The sequence below is a fragment of the Parasteatoda tepidariorum genome, chromosome 10, assembly GCF_982258835.1.
Source record: "Parasteatoda tepidariorum strain Cologne lab strain chromosome 10, Ptep-v5.0, whole genome shotgun sequence".
Taxonomy (NCBI): domain Eukaryota; kingdom Metazoa; phylum Arthropoda; class Arachnida; order Araneae; family Theridiidae; genus Parasteatoda; species Parasteatoda tepidariorum.
The window spans coordinates 38,623,290-38,640,749 of record NC_141764.1 but is presented as its reverse complement, the minus strand read 5'-3'; the positions used below and the strand labels follow the sequence as shown (position 1 = coordinate 38,640,749).

At 29.6% G+C, this 17,460-nt stretch overlaps 1 protein-coding gene across 2 annotated transcripts in view; it reads left to right on the top strand.

Annotated features, from left to right (window-relative positions):
* Sin1 (SAPK-interacting protein 1) overlaps positions 1-17,460 on the top strand; it is a 92,861-nt gene that overhangs the window by 62,377 nt on the left and 13,024 nt on the right. For both annotated transcript variants that reach the window (XM_043039031.3, XM_043039032.3), the window contains 5 exons: positions 3,582-3,957; positions 5,443-5,594; positions 7,548-7,717; positions 11,145-11,306; positions 13,688-13,794. In XM_043039031.3, coding sequence (XP_042894965.2) covers positions 3,606-3,957; positions 5,443-5,594; positions 7,548-7,717; positions 11,145-11,306; positions 13,688-13,794 — 943 coding nt within the window. In that variant the 5' untranslated portion in view covers positions 3,582-3,605. The remainder of the gene's footprint in view (positions 1-3,581; positions 3,958-5,442; positions 5,595-7,547; positions 7,718-11,144; positions 11,307-13,687; positions 13,795-17,460) is intronic.

The following is a 17,460-nucleotide window of genomic DNA, read 5'->3' as shown; positions in this document are numbered from 1 at the left end:
CAGCATGAAATTATAAAATATGCTTATTAGTTTTCAAGGCAATTGTACTAAATTTTTTTTATAATAATGGAATATAGAACAATGTATTTATACAATTTCTTAGGCTGACCTAGCATGGACATGCGTTTCTAGAACTACCGGGCCGCTTTTCGTTCAGATCCCAAAACTAAAGACAACAGCGGTTTTAAAAAGTATACCTTAGATATAATTAGTTACATTCTGTTGTAACCTTGTGTTTCCTGTTACATTCAAATGAGATTATCAATGCTTTCTACTTTGTAATGAAGCTTATTAATTTCTGGTGTTAATTATAAAGCAAATTTATTTTCCCTAATATAGATATACGCATTGTCAATTAGTGCTTTAAAAAAATAATAATAAATTCCCTCTTTCTGTTGCTTATTTTAATCAAATAAATGCATTATAACTCCTTAAAAAAAAATACAGATTCAATCCTGTTTTCTTAAAAATTTAAAAATCAAGCAACAGAGAAATAATGTATTCTTGCATTAAGATTAACCCGAACAAAAATCCGAACATTAAATACGAATTTTAACTAAACTCCTGTTCATAAACTGCGAAAAACTAACAAGAAAGGCATTTATTACAATGTCAGTTCTATTAACGAACACCCGAGCAACTCAAGAAAGTTTTCGGCCTTTTCCTAATTGCACATATTAATGCCGCAGCATTTCCTATCACGGTAGAGATTCCAGTTAGAAGATAATTCTCTCTTTTTTTTTTTTCCTACACAACACCCACAGCCCCTGTTGTCCTTTTGTTCTAGTGCAGCTTTACACTAGGGAAGGAGATCCGCGTTAGGGTATCATACATATCATACGCTTCATCAGTCCTCTTTCCTAATGCGACCGAATCCCTTTTTGGCGAACGCGAAAAACAGAAGGCTGCATTCAAAGTCACTAATTATCTGCATTACTTAGCGCGGAGCCCCATACACCGCGGCATGTCGCATATGCGCGAAAGGGGAAATGCATTTTGATTACGGGAAAGCAGATAATGTTTCCACACTTTTCCACCGAACTAATGAATATTTCAAACTTTAATCAAACTCGGCTTCTCTCTTTCTGTTTTGGAAGAAAAAAAAATTGAGAAATGTTTTCTTTGTTTTTGAAACATCCCGTTGTAATTATACTCCCCTCCGCACCATTCCTCTCTGTGGAACATATTTAGCGCCAGTTTGGAAGGCGACTAAAAATAAAATAATAATAACGAACTTTTTTTTTTCTTTCCTCTTTAAATAAAAAATAAAATAATGAAAATATATATCTATACTTATTAGGTGAGGCAGGGGTATGGAGTTCCCCTGTAAGACCGTTCGTTACTGTTTCGCCAGTCGATTTCAGAAGCAAAGATGACAGCCTCACCTATCCAAATTTTCATTATCAGGATCCTAATTTAAATGCTTCCTTTTGCTCTCCTTTTTTTTTTTTTTTTTTCTTAACCTCTTTCCCGATTTTTCCTCCTTTGTAAATGAAAGCTTAAGAAAAAGGGTGGGAAAAAATTAAAAAGAATAAACCAGAAAAAAACGGGAGAATTAGCGGAAGGTGCAGAGAGAAAAACTTTTGGCGATGGAAAAAGATTGAAGAAAAAAAATAGAAGGGGAAAAAAAAATGGCGAAATATATTAAAAGGATTCGGTCGGGACGAAAAAATGAAATAGAAACGCTGTGGGTGAAATGAATGAATGAAAAAAGTTGATCATATTAAGTAAGTTCTTGCAACAAAAGGCTTTCTTAAGCAAGGGAACCGTAATGGAAAAGCTGTGTCGGAATTAGCCAGTCCCCCTATCAATTACAATAATATCCTGCCATAATCGCGTTATCTGACGCTGCGAAAAGGAAAACTCTCGTATTATCTGTAACTCTCTTGTACTGATGAGAGCGGTAATTTATGAAAGACGATAAACGTCATCCAAGCATTAATCATTGACAAAACCACTGACTTTTTTTTTTGCTTGGTTATTACTACTTTGATTATATTTTCGTGGCTGAAGAAAGGCTATAATTATTATTCAGTTTGACTTTTTTAGAATCGTTGTGGGAGGGTGGGTGAATGTGTTGACAGCAAAAACCATTTTTCCTGTTTAACGCTACCGCTAACTAAGACATTTTGGGAAGTAAAAAATTAATGTATTACTTTGCTATCTACCGTCAAGTATAGGATAAAAAATGTATATAAAAAAAGTTAATGTTTTTGCCCCTTAATGTAGATTAATATGTTTCTTATCAAATAAATCTTGGTAGTTTTTTTTTATTTGATGAAATAAATCAACAGCGTCGTTTTTAATATTGATTAATGCTCTTAATTATTTTATAAACTGTATTTATTTCTTAAATTGCATTGTTATTTTCAACTTACATTTGACTCTGGTCCAGCAACCTATAACCTAAGCTATGGGCAGTAGCATAGCTAGACTCGCAGGGACCTTGAGACAAACACACTAAGTACAATCCCCTTAATCCCTGAAGATCTGATAGTTTTAATATGTAAAGAAATGTCTTTTTAACTAGAAAGAATTTAAAAATAGACATTTCGTTTGTTGATATTTTTTAATTAAGCTTTTATTGCTCTGCCTTAAAAAATTGATTAAAAAATAAAAATCTTTCTTATCAAATTTTTAAAAGTGTCCTAATACAAATTAAAATAAATTTTTTAAAAAATTGTTTTACTTTTTTTTTGGGGGGGGGAGAGAGATTCCTTATACTGTGTGACCCATTACTCCAATGGTAGCTACACCCCTAACTGTCCATCACCTGATGAGATGAATCACATTAAACACCATTAATAGGTCCGTAAAAGTATTCAATAAGTTCCTTTTTTTAACAGATGAAACAAGTTCAATTCAATGCAATAATGTGCTGGTTCAATTCAATGCAATAATATGCAAGTTCAGTATAATATAAATACCTTTTTTTAAAGTTGATTTAGCAAATTCATTATCATTTTAAAATACATTTAAATAGTAGTGCTGATATTTTTTTCCGTTACATAATCTCCATTTAGTTTTTATCTCAAATGTTGTAGCGTTTAGTTATTTGTCCTGAGTACATGCAGAAATAAAAATTCATACATTTGGTATCATTAACATATTGATAAATTTTTTAAAAAAGAAAAATGGCCCGTAATTAATCCGAGAAATAGTATTATACCTGTTTATTAAACAAAGCATTTATATTACTTTACTGTTGTTTTTTTTTCTATTGAATCTACTTTTTTGCGAGATGCAAATACTTGTATAACTTGTAGAAAAAACGAAAATAATTTTGCTTTTTATGTTTTTATAAATAATTATATCTTTCGAAATTTTAAATTAATTATTTTATTTACAAATTATACTCTTTTTAATGATAACTGTTCACTTTCTGTACATAATTTTGTAAATATTGCTTGCAATAAAATTAAAAGATTACATTTCTAATAACATTTCTTGAAACTATATGACTACTATGTGATATAGTTTTTAATATAAACATAAATTTGTAATTCTTTCGCTTAGTTTAGTGTTCTGTATGTTACACCTTTTTCGAATTAATGATTAAGAAAAAAATTTTCCTTTACTAGAATTTGCAAGAGTATGATGGCAACATGGCATTTTACGATGATCGAAAATTTCTCATGTCACACATCCACCATTCTTTCATCACATGTGATGACACTGGCATGTGCGAGATGGCCATGCTCAACGAGATAGTCTTTGACAAAGCATTGCGGTCCATTGAAGATGATAAGCCTGAACTGAAAGTCCTGAACTTCTACCCAGAGTCTGATCTCTTGGAACCATCACAGTCATACGATATTGTTTCTGGAATGGGATTTATCGGAGGACATAGGCATAGATCAAACACTGCCCAGAGATTGGAAAAAATGAAAAAAGATCGCCAAATACAAGCAAAAATTACTCATGTTCAGTGGAAAGATCCTCCTACTCAACTAACTGGTATTGTATTCAATTTGTATATGTTTTTTTATCATTATTATTATTCTAAGTTATTTAATCAAATACCTTGTATTAAGCACAGTTAAAAACCAATTCCACAATTAAAATTCTTAAAGTCGACTATTTGTATGAAATTTTTTTACACAAATTTAAGCAAACTACTGGGCCGGGATAACCTGGTCGGTAGGGCACTGGGCCCATGTTCGTGGGTTCGAACCCCGCCGGCCGAAGTCTCCCCGTGTAGTAAAGTGACTGATGCACGTTAAATCTGTCGAGTCGCGAAAGTCCTCCATGTTTCCATAACAAATCAAAACCTCTGGGGGTAATGGATTGGAAATCGATCATTCTCTGATTCAGGTCAAAATTACGATCTGTGGATGAATGAATGGGTTCGCCCTATAAACGGGTGCGACGTATGGTGTGGCAGAAGTCGAATTCTTGGCCATAGATGGCGCCAATGGAAAACAAGAACAATCGCACCCCCTCTGCCTAAACATCAGGCATGCGTCAACAACAAGCAAACTACTTACCTATTTTGGTTTATGTATTTTACTTTAATCTACTTTAAAAGCTTGGTAGACAACATCTTGCCTTGGGCATCTTCCACCCCTGTGGACAAATTAAAATAGGGTACAAGCTGTTTAAAATGGTGAATCTCAAGACTCACCAGATTATGAACATAAAAATAGACATGTTTCAAAAAATTTCTTTTAAAAAAAATACTGAAGCATTTTTATTTTATATTTATTTATTTATTTCAATCTGAGGGGTCTTAAGATACCACCTTTTTGTTTGTACACTATATTTTCTCTGTTGCAGCGCCATCTGTGAAGCAAAATGCATAAATCTATTTATCAAATAAGGTTACTTTTTTTTATTTGAGAATCTGAAACTTCAATAAAAAAAAAATTAGATAGGAAATTGGTATAAAATACTTGAAGTTTCGAAATTGCTCCCTGTTCTACCCCTGATGTTGGGGTGGAAGATCAAGTTTAGTGTCTGTCATGCCTCCATGTTGTGATGGCGCGGTGATCAAGTGTAGATGTAGTGAATAAAGATATGTAAGAGTTAGCTCGAAGTGGCTGTGAAGTAAAGACGTTCTTTTGTAGGAGTCTGGGACTCTGAGAAATTATTGTTTGGACAGTGCGATATTACAGTGTCATTGGATCGCTAAAAAAATATGGAATTCATCTATTTTCACTTTTTTGATATCTAGCGTATATTTCTCAAGATAGTTGACCATTTCCAAACTTTTTTTACACCCTGTATACTAAAAACCTAAAGACCTTCAGTGATGTTCGAAAGTGTTGGTGACATTTTTAACGAAATCTACTGTTCAAAATGTCTCCTTTTTTTTACAACTGACCAAATATCTTACACAATCCTTGAGGGTGCAGTGGCCCCTGATTAATTTATGAGTCAATTTCTTTGTGTATTATTAAAACAGTATTGTCTTTTCATGAATAAAACTAATTTTGTTTTTAGATAAAGAGCTATCTGAACTGTTCCCTGAAAAAGATTTGTCTGAGGTAAAGAAAAACAAACCGCCAGTTAAGTCTGCCCTGAGTGAAGCGTTGGAACTTTATCCTGCAGCTCCAAATAATCCATTTGGTGAATATGCAAGATTTGATGGGAGGGTAATATTTTTTGCTCTTTTCCTCTGCTGTTGTTAATAGTGAACTTTAATTTTCAAAAAAATGACAGTAATATCATATAATTTTAATTATATACCTGTTGAATACCTGTTTTTCATACAGAGTTAAACTAAAAATAAATAATTGGCTTTAATTAACTTTACACTGCACAATTATGCATGAAACTAAAAGGCATATGGCACAATTAAAATAACTATTTTTTTTTTATTATTATTTCTCGCCCTTTTTACTGATTTTACGTTATTTATATTAAGCATGGCACATTTTTAAAAGTTTGTCCCATCAAAATAAATATAAACATTAACAATATTCAGTATGATTTGGCACTAATAATTATGCTGGGGCTCATTGTCACTTCAAAATTAACAATAAAAAAAATCAGTTTTCTTCATTGATTTTAATAGCAAACTCTAAAACTTTTGAATCGAGTCCATTGAGTTGTGGTGCTTAGGGGATAGAGCATTTGCCTCCCAATGAGGTGGCTGGGTTCAAATCCCAGAGATGAATGGTTAATTCAGATTCTGCACCCAGCTTGCACCAACAGCAGTTCTAACGTAAAGATATCCTCAATGGTAAACGGATCATAAGTTAGAGCCCCCTCGTTGTCAGTCTCATTGTGGGAAGTTTTGGTGGTCTTCCTCTTCCTGTAACGCAAATGCAGGTTAGTTCAATCAAAAAGCCCTCCACGAAGGCAAATTTTTCCCGATACTTGATCCAGGAGTTCCTTTGTCTTCTGGAGTGGGTTCAAAGTTACTAGGATACAGTGTTAAACATTGGTAATCATAGACTCAAAATTGGTTTGGCTGTTCTACAATGCTTATAAAATAAAATATTGTTTACTATTAATGTCTTTAGAGACATTATTAATAGTTTATTATTAGTGTGGTATAAAAAGTACTTACAGAAAACCTAGGTGATTCACTGGCATGAACAGTGATTTGATGGTATTAGAAATATATTTTAAGAGTGAAAATTATGACTTATAAGGAGTTAAAATAATAATTTAAGGAAAAAAGCCTTTCTCAATCTTAAATGGCAATATATTTACTAGTTGAGTTTAATTCCTGTCAACGACTCAGCAGCTTTGGTAGTGAATGGTAATAACATTACTGAATGAAAAGAAGTTATTTTGCAATATATTACACATACTATACTTGGCAAATAATCTGGTTTTTAATATATTTCTGTAAATTATACTTATTATATTTATATAGATATTTGTAAGTTAATTCAGAATATTCTAATGATTAAAAGCGCATTTCATTAAAAGTTACAAATTCTTTTTTACCACTATTCTTATCAAACAAATTTTTTTGTAATATCTTTCTCTTTTTTTTAACAAAATTATCTTTGTATGTATAATAACTGTATTAATATATAAATGATATATAACTGTGTAAAAATGCAGGCATGAGATTCTTCCAATTTTGGCAGTACTTCCCGCTTTGTAAGCTGTAGAAGAAAAAGTTTCTAAATTTTATTGTTGTTTTATTCTTTTAAATCGTGATTTATATATAAAGCTTAACAGTTTGTTGAACTGTCAAATGTACACATATAGTAAGAAAAATAATAGTGAACTTTAAAAATGTATGATAATATTATAAATGTTTTTTCTTTGGGCAAAGCAGCTTTTTACACACTTTTTCTTATCATATCTCCTCATGATTTCAGTTAATAGGTACTTAGTATTTTTCCCCTCTTGTGCTCGGAAATGAAAATAAAAATATTTTTTTAATAAATCAAGAGTTGATATATATCATTTTGGAAAGAATTGTGGGAAAATAAAAAGAAGCTGCCGGAATCTTCTTCCGTCAGTACTATTTATTTATTTATTGGGAACAAATTAGTTTGTAAGCTTTAAAAATTTCTTCTATGGTATGTGTTGCTCTTACAAATGATTTTACAGCATGAAATTATAATTAGATTCATTTTTAGCTCAATCGATCAGCTGCCTCTAAAAAGATCTTAATCTATCTCACAATGTTACCTGCTGCTGAGAGGAACTATGGCACGGAAGTCATCTGCCTATCAAATGCTCGTGTTCATGAGCTGATTGGTCTCATATGTTGGATGTACACAAATGAAGGAAAAGAACCACCACTAAAGTATATTTTTAATTCATACATGTTTTTGCTGTAGATTTTGGTTTAAGACTTTCAATCATGACAGATTTAAGTTGCACTTTTCTGCGTATGCATGCCTCTCTCAGTGCCAGATTACCCACTAGGCCATGGCCTGGGGCCCCCTTGAAATGGATTTTTTGAAAATAATTTTTAAGAAATTAAGAAAAACAATGATTTTTTTACATAATGTCATTCTGAATTTCACGAAACTTTATTTCAAGACCCACTTGGATCTGTTTTTCCAAATGTTGAAACTGTTCTTTGCATTTTTTTAACTCTTATGATAACAAATTGTTCTACGGAGCGCTCGTTTTCAAAAATGAAGGGGATCAAGAGTGAGCAAAGAAGCTTCATGTTTCAATAAACGATTAGATATGCTAAGATTGATGTTTATCGAATCAGATGTTCTCCGTGAAATTAATTTTGATAACATTATAGATGAGTTTATTGAACGCAAGAACAGAAAAAAAAGATTTTTGAATACAGTCAAATTTTTTCAAAATTTTTCAAATTTTTTCAAAATGTTATGATCATTTTTTAGTTCTAATTTAACAAATTAAAGTAAAATTTTATTTTTTATTTTTATTTTAAATATGCTTGCTTAAAGAAAAGATATATAAATATTTGAATAAATAAAAAATATACGAGAAAAAAAATTTTAATCTAAGGGTCCCAAAAATTTGAACGGCCTAGAGCCCCGCATACCCTTAATCAAGCACTGGCCTGTCTTGTCATATGAGACTGGCATTGCTCCAAAAAAAAATAGTTCTTTAACATTGGACATCAAATAGTATGTCAAAAATATTCTTAATCATGATTGTGTTGAATTTAATTTTCAATAATTGTCATTTCTTTTCTCAAGTAGCATGTTAAATAACAAAAAACATGCTGCAGACACTACAGTTTATTTTCAATATGTTAGTCTAGTTATTATTATTTTTTTTTTAATCTTTGCATTTCAAAAAAAAATATTTTAAGTTCGAAAGACATATTTTTGAAACTTTATAATGTACTTTTGTTTAACAAACATGACCAGTTGGTTACATATCTTTCTCAAGTGCATGCTAATGAAAGCATATTCATGTAATCATTATTATCTGTCGAGAAAAAATGACATCAACTACGTTAAATCTGCATCATCACTTTTAAGTATAAAAAAAGCATAAAATATTATTTTCAGAGAAATATTAAACATAAGTAAGCATTGATGGAGTGAACCCAGAAAATTTTTATTAACGAAACAATATTATCTGCATGTTTTACTTGTTACTTTTAAATGATATTACTCTTATGTTTGTTTTCCCATTGCAATTTCAAATTTTATGTTAGGTAAGTTACTTTATTGAGCATAATAATTAAATCTAATTTTTAATGAAAATAAGCATGATTAGGTAAATAAAAAGGAATGAGTTAACTCTTTTTTATAAATTCTTACTTACATTAAGAATTTAATAATATTTAAGCCTTATCAATTCTCATTTTTTTCACCTTTTAGGATTTTTATCTGCACCTCCCTTAGCATTTTAGCGGTCTTGAAAATTTTATGGGTGATTTGTTGGTATTTTACAATATTTCTGCTAATATTATCTGCATGCTGTGTTAAGAATATAAGGGTAATGTAATTTCCGAACAGAAATTTTGTCTGCTTGTTTTGAGCTCCTAATTGTAACTTTATTATTCTCAAAAGAGTTTTAGAGAGATTGGGAATTTTAAATTGGCGTTTTTTTTATTAATATTTAATTTCCACAAATAAATTGATAATATTTATTTTCTTTACTTGTCAGAATCTTTCAAAACATGTAAAATGCAAGGTCATTGCTTAATTAGAATCAGAGAAAGAGCCCGATATTTTAGAATTTCAACGCATTTTTTTACAGTTATACTAATTCAACTATACAATAAGTATTTTTAAAGTTGAAACTTCTTTGTGAAAATAATCTTGAAGTTCTAAAAGTTATCAAGTGCTATTTCCTCCAATCCTAAAGCAGAACCAATTTAATTTTGTACTTGAATTTGTCTTCTTTTTTTTTCTTTGTTGAAAAATATTACGTTTTATGCTGATACTTCATATAAGAGCTAATAAGAGTTTTAAAAAAGCTAAAAGTATCAAGAAGACGAAAATTAACTAAATAATGTTATTCGGCTATATTTTTATCTTCTTTTTTAAGCATGTCTGTCAAAGAACAATTTGTTACTATACAGGAAGCTCCGAAGTTCGACCAACAAATTCCGAAAAAGTTTAAAAAAATAAAAACTTTCCATAGAACATGATGTTGCAAGCCACCATAAGAGGGTGAAAATTATACAAAATCCATGCAAGTTTCAACGTCGCTAAAAAAAAACAACTTCAAAAGATACTAAAAACTTGCGAACTGCAAAAAGATTTATTTGAGTTTGTCTAAGATGCTCCTCATCAAGAGTTCGTCTAACTGGCACCCTCTGAAGTCAATGCACAGTCTACAGCATCATTATAATTTCTGCATGCACTGAAAGAGGCCAGGTGATGTCTACCAAAGCAAAGACAATCCACACTATGAGATCCTCTGATGTGTCTACAAGCATTGTGTAAACTAGCATTTTAAGGCAATGTTGTTGGTAAAAGTCATTGAAATTGAGATCTGGCGGACATGAGTTCACAATCTCCACCTTTCCTCTCCTTTCGATTCAGAACCTGATTGGGTTTCTCATGATTTATAACCTCGCATGTTCTATCAGAAATTTTCATCATCTTAATGCTTTCTTATACCCCTCTGAATTTGTCAGTCGAATTTCGGAACACTCTCTATGTTTTAATCAACCTATTAGCTTAAAACCTGACTACACTAAAAAAATGAAAGGTGAAAAAAACCTATCTTTGTTTTTGCATTGTACAACTTGCAAAAAAAGATCAACTTTTTATTCAAGAATGCAACTAATATTCTATCACAAAATTAGTTCAATATCCTTAATTAAAGAATTTAAAATTTACATTTTTTGTTACGTGACTTCTTGATAATAAATCTGTGCATGCTTTTTTTAATTAATATCAAATAGCAGTGATAATTTTATTCAATAACAATCCTTTTAAAGTAGCCTTTGAATTCCATTTTTAATTGTAATTGAAAGTTAGAGCTATATTTTAATGAGTAGTAATTTAATAATTTTCCAAGAATATAGTTTCTTATAAACTCACAAAATTCGTCAAACATTCTGCAGATCTGGAAGCACTTGAAAAAATGTGTTACATTTAGCTGATTATCTATGAATTGTGCTCTACAGAACATATTTGTTTTTGTGTCATTTATAAAATGCGCATTTTCTCAAATGACATTAAAGAAACCTATTTGTCATTTATGAAATATTAACTATATAAACCTATTTGTCCTAAAAACTAATCTATTTGTCATTTATGAAGTATGCATTTTTATAGATCCTCTGTTTCTTCCTACTGTCTGAAAATTGCTGAAGAAACTGGAGAAGTTGATGAAGATTTTCCTAGTCTTGATAACAATGAATATGTGGGCAAATTCGGCTTCCCATATTTAGCTTTAATTGAACATGAAAGCAGGGATCCACCTCCTCAAGTTATTATGTATGTACTACTACAACTAGTTTCATTATTTCATGTAATATGACCAGTTTTATGTGCTCCGTAATATTGATAATATGAAGTCAATCCTTTTAAAAAAAACAGGCAAAAATAGTACATTATGTGAACTACATTAATTTATTCACTTAAGTAATATAGATTAAAATTTTATCGAATAAAGAGTCGTCTCTTTATTGTTTGAGCAAATATGCTTTAAATATAACTGGAGTACACTACTGAGGTTTAAGAGAACGTTCTGAAATTTGTGCATTGATGCATTCTGCCTATACATACTATGTTACTACTTCATTTTCTTTTTTCTAAAAAAGTTTCTAAATATATTTATTGACTATTTTTACAAAATTCAATTTTTTAAAAATTAATTTTTGCTCATATTCTTTATTCAAAGTTTTGTACTTATTATTTTTTTTAAAGAAATATATTTTCTATTTCTGGTTCTGTAAAATAACATAATATTTAGTATAACTTTTGTTAAATAAAAATAAACACCACTTTAAGCTTTTTTTAGTCTATTATATTTATCATTTTATGTATAATGACTTAAAAAAAATTATCAGTTAAGTGATTGAGAAGAAGTTTTAGAAGTCATTGTTTATGAAATCACAAAAATAGTATAACTATTTTAAAATTTATATCTCCACTTTTCATATCAAAGTGATACAAAAATTGAGTGTTTCTCCTGAAATTCTCAATTCTTTTAATAAGATTTCTAGATGTGTTCAATGTGTCAAAACCAAGCCTGTTAACTTTATTGTCTTTCAGTTTTTTTTTCCAAGAATCAGCATCTAAATATCAAAAACTCTTATTAATCCCAAATTCCAAGTCATCTTACCTCCATCCAACAAAATTATATTTAAGAACTTAAAAGACCTATCAACATATGTGAAAAAGCAGCCTTGTTTAAAAAGCAGTTAAAAACAATAAACAGCGTTAAAAAGGAGAGCATTTTTAACTCAACAAATTCTTTATTCTATTAATAGACAAATAATATAATATTACTTTTTAATCATAAATTAGGCACATTGATGTAACTCTTATAAAATTATCTTTTATAACTTATAGTACTTAGGTGCAATTTAAATACCAAAAATAGTACATTTTTATTTGACTCTATATGCAAAAAAAGAGAAAAATAAATTAATGTATACCAATTTATTTAAAATAAAGTGGGACAATAATTTTTTTTTAAAACACTGCTTTTAGTATGTTTATATTTTTTTGCTCAAAATCTACATCATCTCTGAATGTGAATTTTTAAATTCATTGGTATCATGTTTTTTATTTATTTAGTTTTAATAATAAATTAAAACTATCATATTTTTGGCTGGGGTTATATGAAGTTATAAGAATAATAATAAAAAGAATATGTGTATATCTAATAAAAAACAACAGAGTGATATGAATAATATTTAATGTCAAATGATGTTTTCCTTCTAAAAAATTCAGTTTTGTGCACAATGACTTTTGAAATTCGGTAACTCATTTGTACTTGGTCACTTCTGAAAACTAAAATTGCATTTTTATTACTTTAAAATAAAGCTAATGTTACTTGTAATTCATTAACTCATTAAGAACTCATTATTGTATTAACTCATTAAAAAAATTATTACCTTCTAGCTTTGAACTGAGTCAGCAAATTATGGGATATATTTGAATCCCATACACTAACTCCCAATAAAAAAATCAATAAAAACCTGATCTTGCTATGCGAAAAAGAAATGAGTACAGCTCAAAATGTGCTTTTCTTTGTTTAAATATTACATACTACCCACTGTTGCTTAGATGAAAGTGCATGTAACAATAATTCCAAAGACTATTGAACTGTATTTACATTCAGTTACAACATTTAGTAGTATAATTTTATAGTGTAAATTTTTTTAAATCTCTATTGTGATCAAACAATAACTATTATGTTCTAACCTAATTTTTATCATTGTAGCTGTTTGCTCTTTGTTCTAACATTAGTGATCAATTTGTGCATTCCATACTATCATTTCATTTCAGTGTGAAATTTACTAAAATAGTCAAATGACAAAGATTGGACATTGCAATGATATTTTTTATGTTTGCTTTTGATCCAAACACCATTTACTGTAAAATGCATTTAAGGTTAGCATTTCATTTCAATATAAAAAAATTCTTTAGATTTTTCTCTATTCAAAATTCAGTAAAAAAGAAATATATACAGTATCAATATTTTATTTCAGTATGTTAATTTTTTTAAAAAATTGCCAAGTGATAAAGAAGGAAGAGTTCAGTGATATATTTTGATGTATCAAAAAGACTTTTTAAAAGTATAATTAAGTAATTTATTATGCTGTCCCTCTAACTTTTTATGTTTTAATACAAATGTATTGTTGCAGGTATATAGAGGGTGAAACTTTTAAATTTGATGTTCCAAAAACTGATATAACTTTGCGAGACATCGCTGAGCTGGCAAGTCGCAGATTATCAGTCAGAAGATCATCTGGTAAATTTGCATTTCCGTCATTATTAAATGTACTCATGGTAAATTTTGATATAATGCATTTATGTTTGTATTATGCATTTATTTGTTTTCAAAGTTTAAATATACTTCGATTATACAATATGTATATTTATATCAGGTTTGTACCTAAGAAATGTCGGATTTTTTAAAGCAATTTTGTTAATCTTTTTTTTAATAAATGTTTATTAATGGTATAAAAATTATATAATTCTAAAACTTTTTATGTGCTCCCTCTAATTGTGAAAGTTTTATGCATTATTTTTTTCAAACGTTGATTTTTAAACATGAATTCTCGCAAATTACGTGTTATTTTTATTTATGAATTTAAAAGTGGTCATAGTGTTTCAGTAGCTGCTTGAAACATTAATGCTGCGTTTGGTAAAGTTACTATTAATGAATGGATAATTCAAAGTTGGTTTAAAAAAATGTGATGATGGTGATGAAAGTCTTGAAATTGAAGCACATGGAAGAACAGAATTTAAGCTTGATGTGCATTACATTGAGAGTGCTTAAGGAATCTAATCCTTCCTGGGATAGTTGAGTGCCTTGTGGAAAATGCCAAGCAAGCATATTTGAAAACTTTGAACTTGTAAAAAAAAAAAATTTTAGCAAGAAGAAATTTAAATTAACCATCTCATAACTTTCTGGAAAATATAATCGAGATTATTCAATTTTCATCAATGTAACTACAGCTATAGTCATTCTATACTTTTTCCCCATATAAATCCAATCTAGATTTGTCCTATATAAACAAACATGCATCTAATGCCTAATCAGAAACACTTGCACAAAGAGGGTAAAACAACTGTGCTTGCAATTGATATGTAATTTATTTTTAAGTGTCCAAAATAAACTTAATAAGGAAATAAACAGTCTAGAAAAGAAAAATCACATCTTTCTCCAGAGCATGAAAACTTAAACTCTCCCTTCAGAATCATTTTCGTATTTCTCCCTTTTCCAGTGGTCTTTAGAACTTCGGATTTCTGACTCGCCGTTCTTCTTATTTGAACAGTCTTCCTTCAAATTCATAGTGTGACATTGCGAAATAAATTATCTTGATTTTATCTAATTCAGTCTTTGTTAAAGTTTTAGTCAAAAAATACTGCCAAATAACTTTTATTTTTAATAAACTTGATTTCAAATTTTCCCTCATTAAGCCAATTTCTTACAACAAATTTCTTACAAAAGCAAATTTTTTACAAATTACAATACTTTCTTACAAAACAAATTTCTTACAAAAACAAATTTCTTACAAATTACAATACTTTCTTACAAAACAAATTTCTTACAAAATTGAAATCTTAGATCAATATGCTTAGTATTTAAATTTTCAACATTATTTTTACAATAATAAATTGTAGATTGATTATCATATTACAAAACAAGTTTTTCTATTTTTGATATTATGTTTAACTCATTACATATGTTTGTAAGCCATAAAAGTTCTTTTACTGTTTCAGTTAATGCAGTAAACTCTGATTCCATGCTACTTAATGCATTAGATTTTTGTTTGCTACATTTCCGACTAAATGGAATATTCGCTAAGCATATTCAATAACCTGATGTAGAAAATCTGTTTGTTAAATGACAACCCCAATTAGCACCTGAATAAACTATCAACGAAAAATGATTAAGATTTGATAATTCTTAATAATGTTCTTTAGTATTCTTTCTTCATTCACTCCACTCCATTTTTATCCACTTCAATATATAACTGCCAGCAAGATTTTAATTCTTAAACTATACTCCTGACGCCTGTTCTGAACAACAAATGAGCAGGAAGTCCCTATTGTATTCTTGTCTTAACTAAAAAATTTAATTCTAGCTGGTGAAAAATTTTTTAGAAATAAACGGATTTTTTCCATTTCAATATCTCTTCTTTATGCAACTAAGCAAGGACTGGAAGCAACAAATATCAATTTAAACAAGGAAATTTAATGTAAGTTTCATATAAGCGAGTTATCCGATATTTAATTAAGTGGGGAGTACTGTACTTTGAAATATTTAACTGACGGCTTATAATCATAGAAAATCTCAAACAGTGTTTCACCTTCCAGTAGTTTGTGTTCACTGCAATTCGTTAAGTGAACAAAACAATGTAGTGCTTCTGCCCAAAATCTACTTTTTCAACCACTATCGATTAACATTGAGTGAATTCCCTCTGCAGCTACTCTGTTATAAGATTTAGCTGCATCATTTTGTTCTGGAGTGTATACTGAAGTCCTCTCCATACATATACCTATTTCACTAAAAAAAAAAAAATTAAATTTAAATTGCGAAATTCCATACTGTTATCACATCTTGCAAATAAAAGTTTAACATTTAACTATCGTTCATATTTTGACAAATACTGTTTAAAGCAATTAAATACTGTTCTTTTATGTTTTATGGAAAAAATTTCAACATAGCAAAAGAAATAATCTATTACTGATAGGAAATATTCATCTCCCAACTGAACTTACAGAACTTTTACCCCAAACATCCATGTGTACTTTCTCTAAGTCAGTGTTAATCATTATACCATGTTCTACAGTTCTAGAATGAATCAAATTTACAATCTAATTATCTAAACCTTTTACAACATTGTTTGGCTCATGCAATTTAACATTGCAATCTTCACAAAAATCTTCTATGAACTAATTCCTTATTTAGACTTATACAAAATGCTAATTCTTTGGTTTCGACAACTTTTTCAGCATAACCTTTAAATATATACAATTTATCAATTCTATTTACAGTAAATAAATAGTTACCATTTTTACCAAATACTATCATTTAGTTGTTGCCCCATTTTTACAGTAATTCCCACTAAATCCATGTTAGATCCGCTAATTAAATTTTTACGCATATTAGGAACAAAATATACATTACTAGTACCAAAAATATTTGACTTGCTGTCTTTATCTTTTTCAAGAGCTTGACTAGGGTTCAAAGTCTTGAATGTAGTAAACCAATCTCTTTGGGTGCAAAAGTGAGCTATGCTGTCTATACCAATCAGGAATTCATCATGCTAATTGTGGTCTTTCTTATGGTGAATTTCAGAATCTTTTCTTACCATAGGCACATCAATGCAAAAAGTTTCCTTGGATTTTGGAATTCTGTTTCATATTGTTCTTCTTAAGAAAACATCTTTCCACTGTATGTCCTTTTTTATAACAGTAGGAACTTATTGTTGTCCAGGATACGACAACTGTAGATATTTCCATGCAACTTATGATATACTTGCTTTTTAGTAGATTAAGTAGTATAACATCGGCAACTGTGTCCTCTCCCGTGTCTATGCTTTTGTTGTATTCTTTGAGATTCACTTAGGAGTTCTTTCTGGGCGTTTGGAATTGTAAAATATTTATTCTCTTATCTATAAAGTATTTGAACTAAGTTATCATAATCTGCCTGCAATCTTCTAAGTGGAAATAAGTTAGCTTTTCAGGCATTTCAAAACCTGCTTCATTAATTTTTGTTTCTTTTTCTCATCAACTAATTTGCAAAATATTCCAATAGTCTCCTTATCAGGCTCAAATTTTAATTCAAAGAATTCCTCAATGAGTCCAGCTATCTGTGCACGTGAGATGCGTTTGAAATTTTATTTCAGAATATCCGCACTGTCTTTCCGTTCTCTGTGTTGGCTGTCAGCAGTTGGCATTGCTA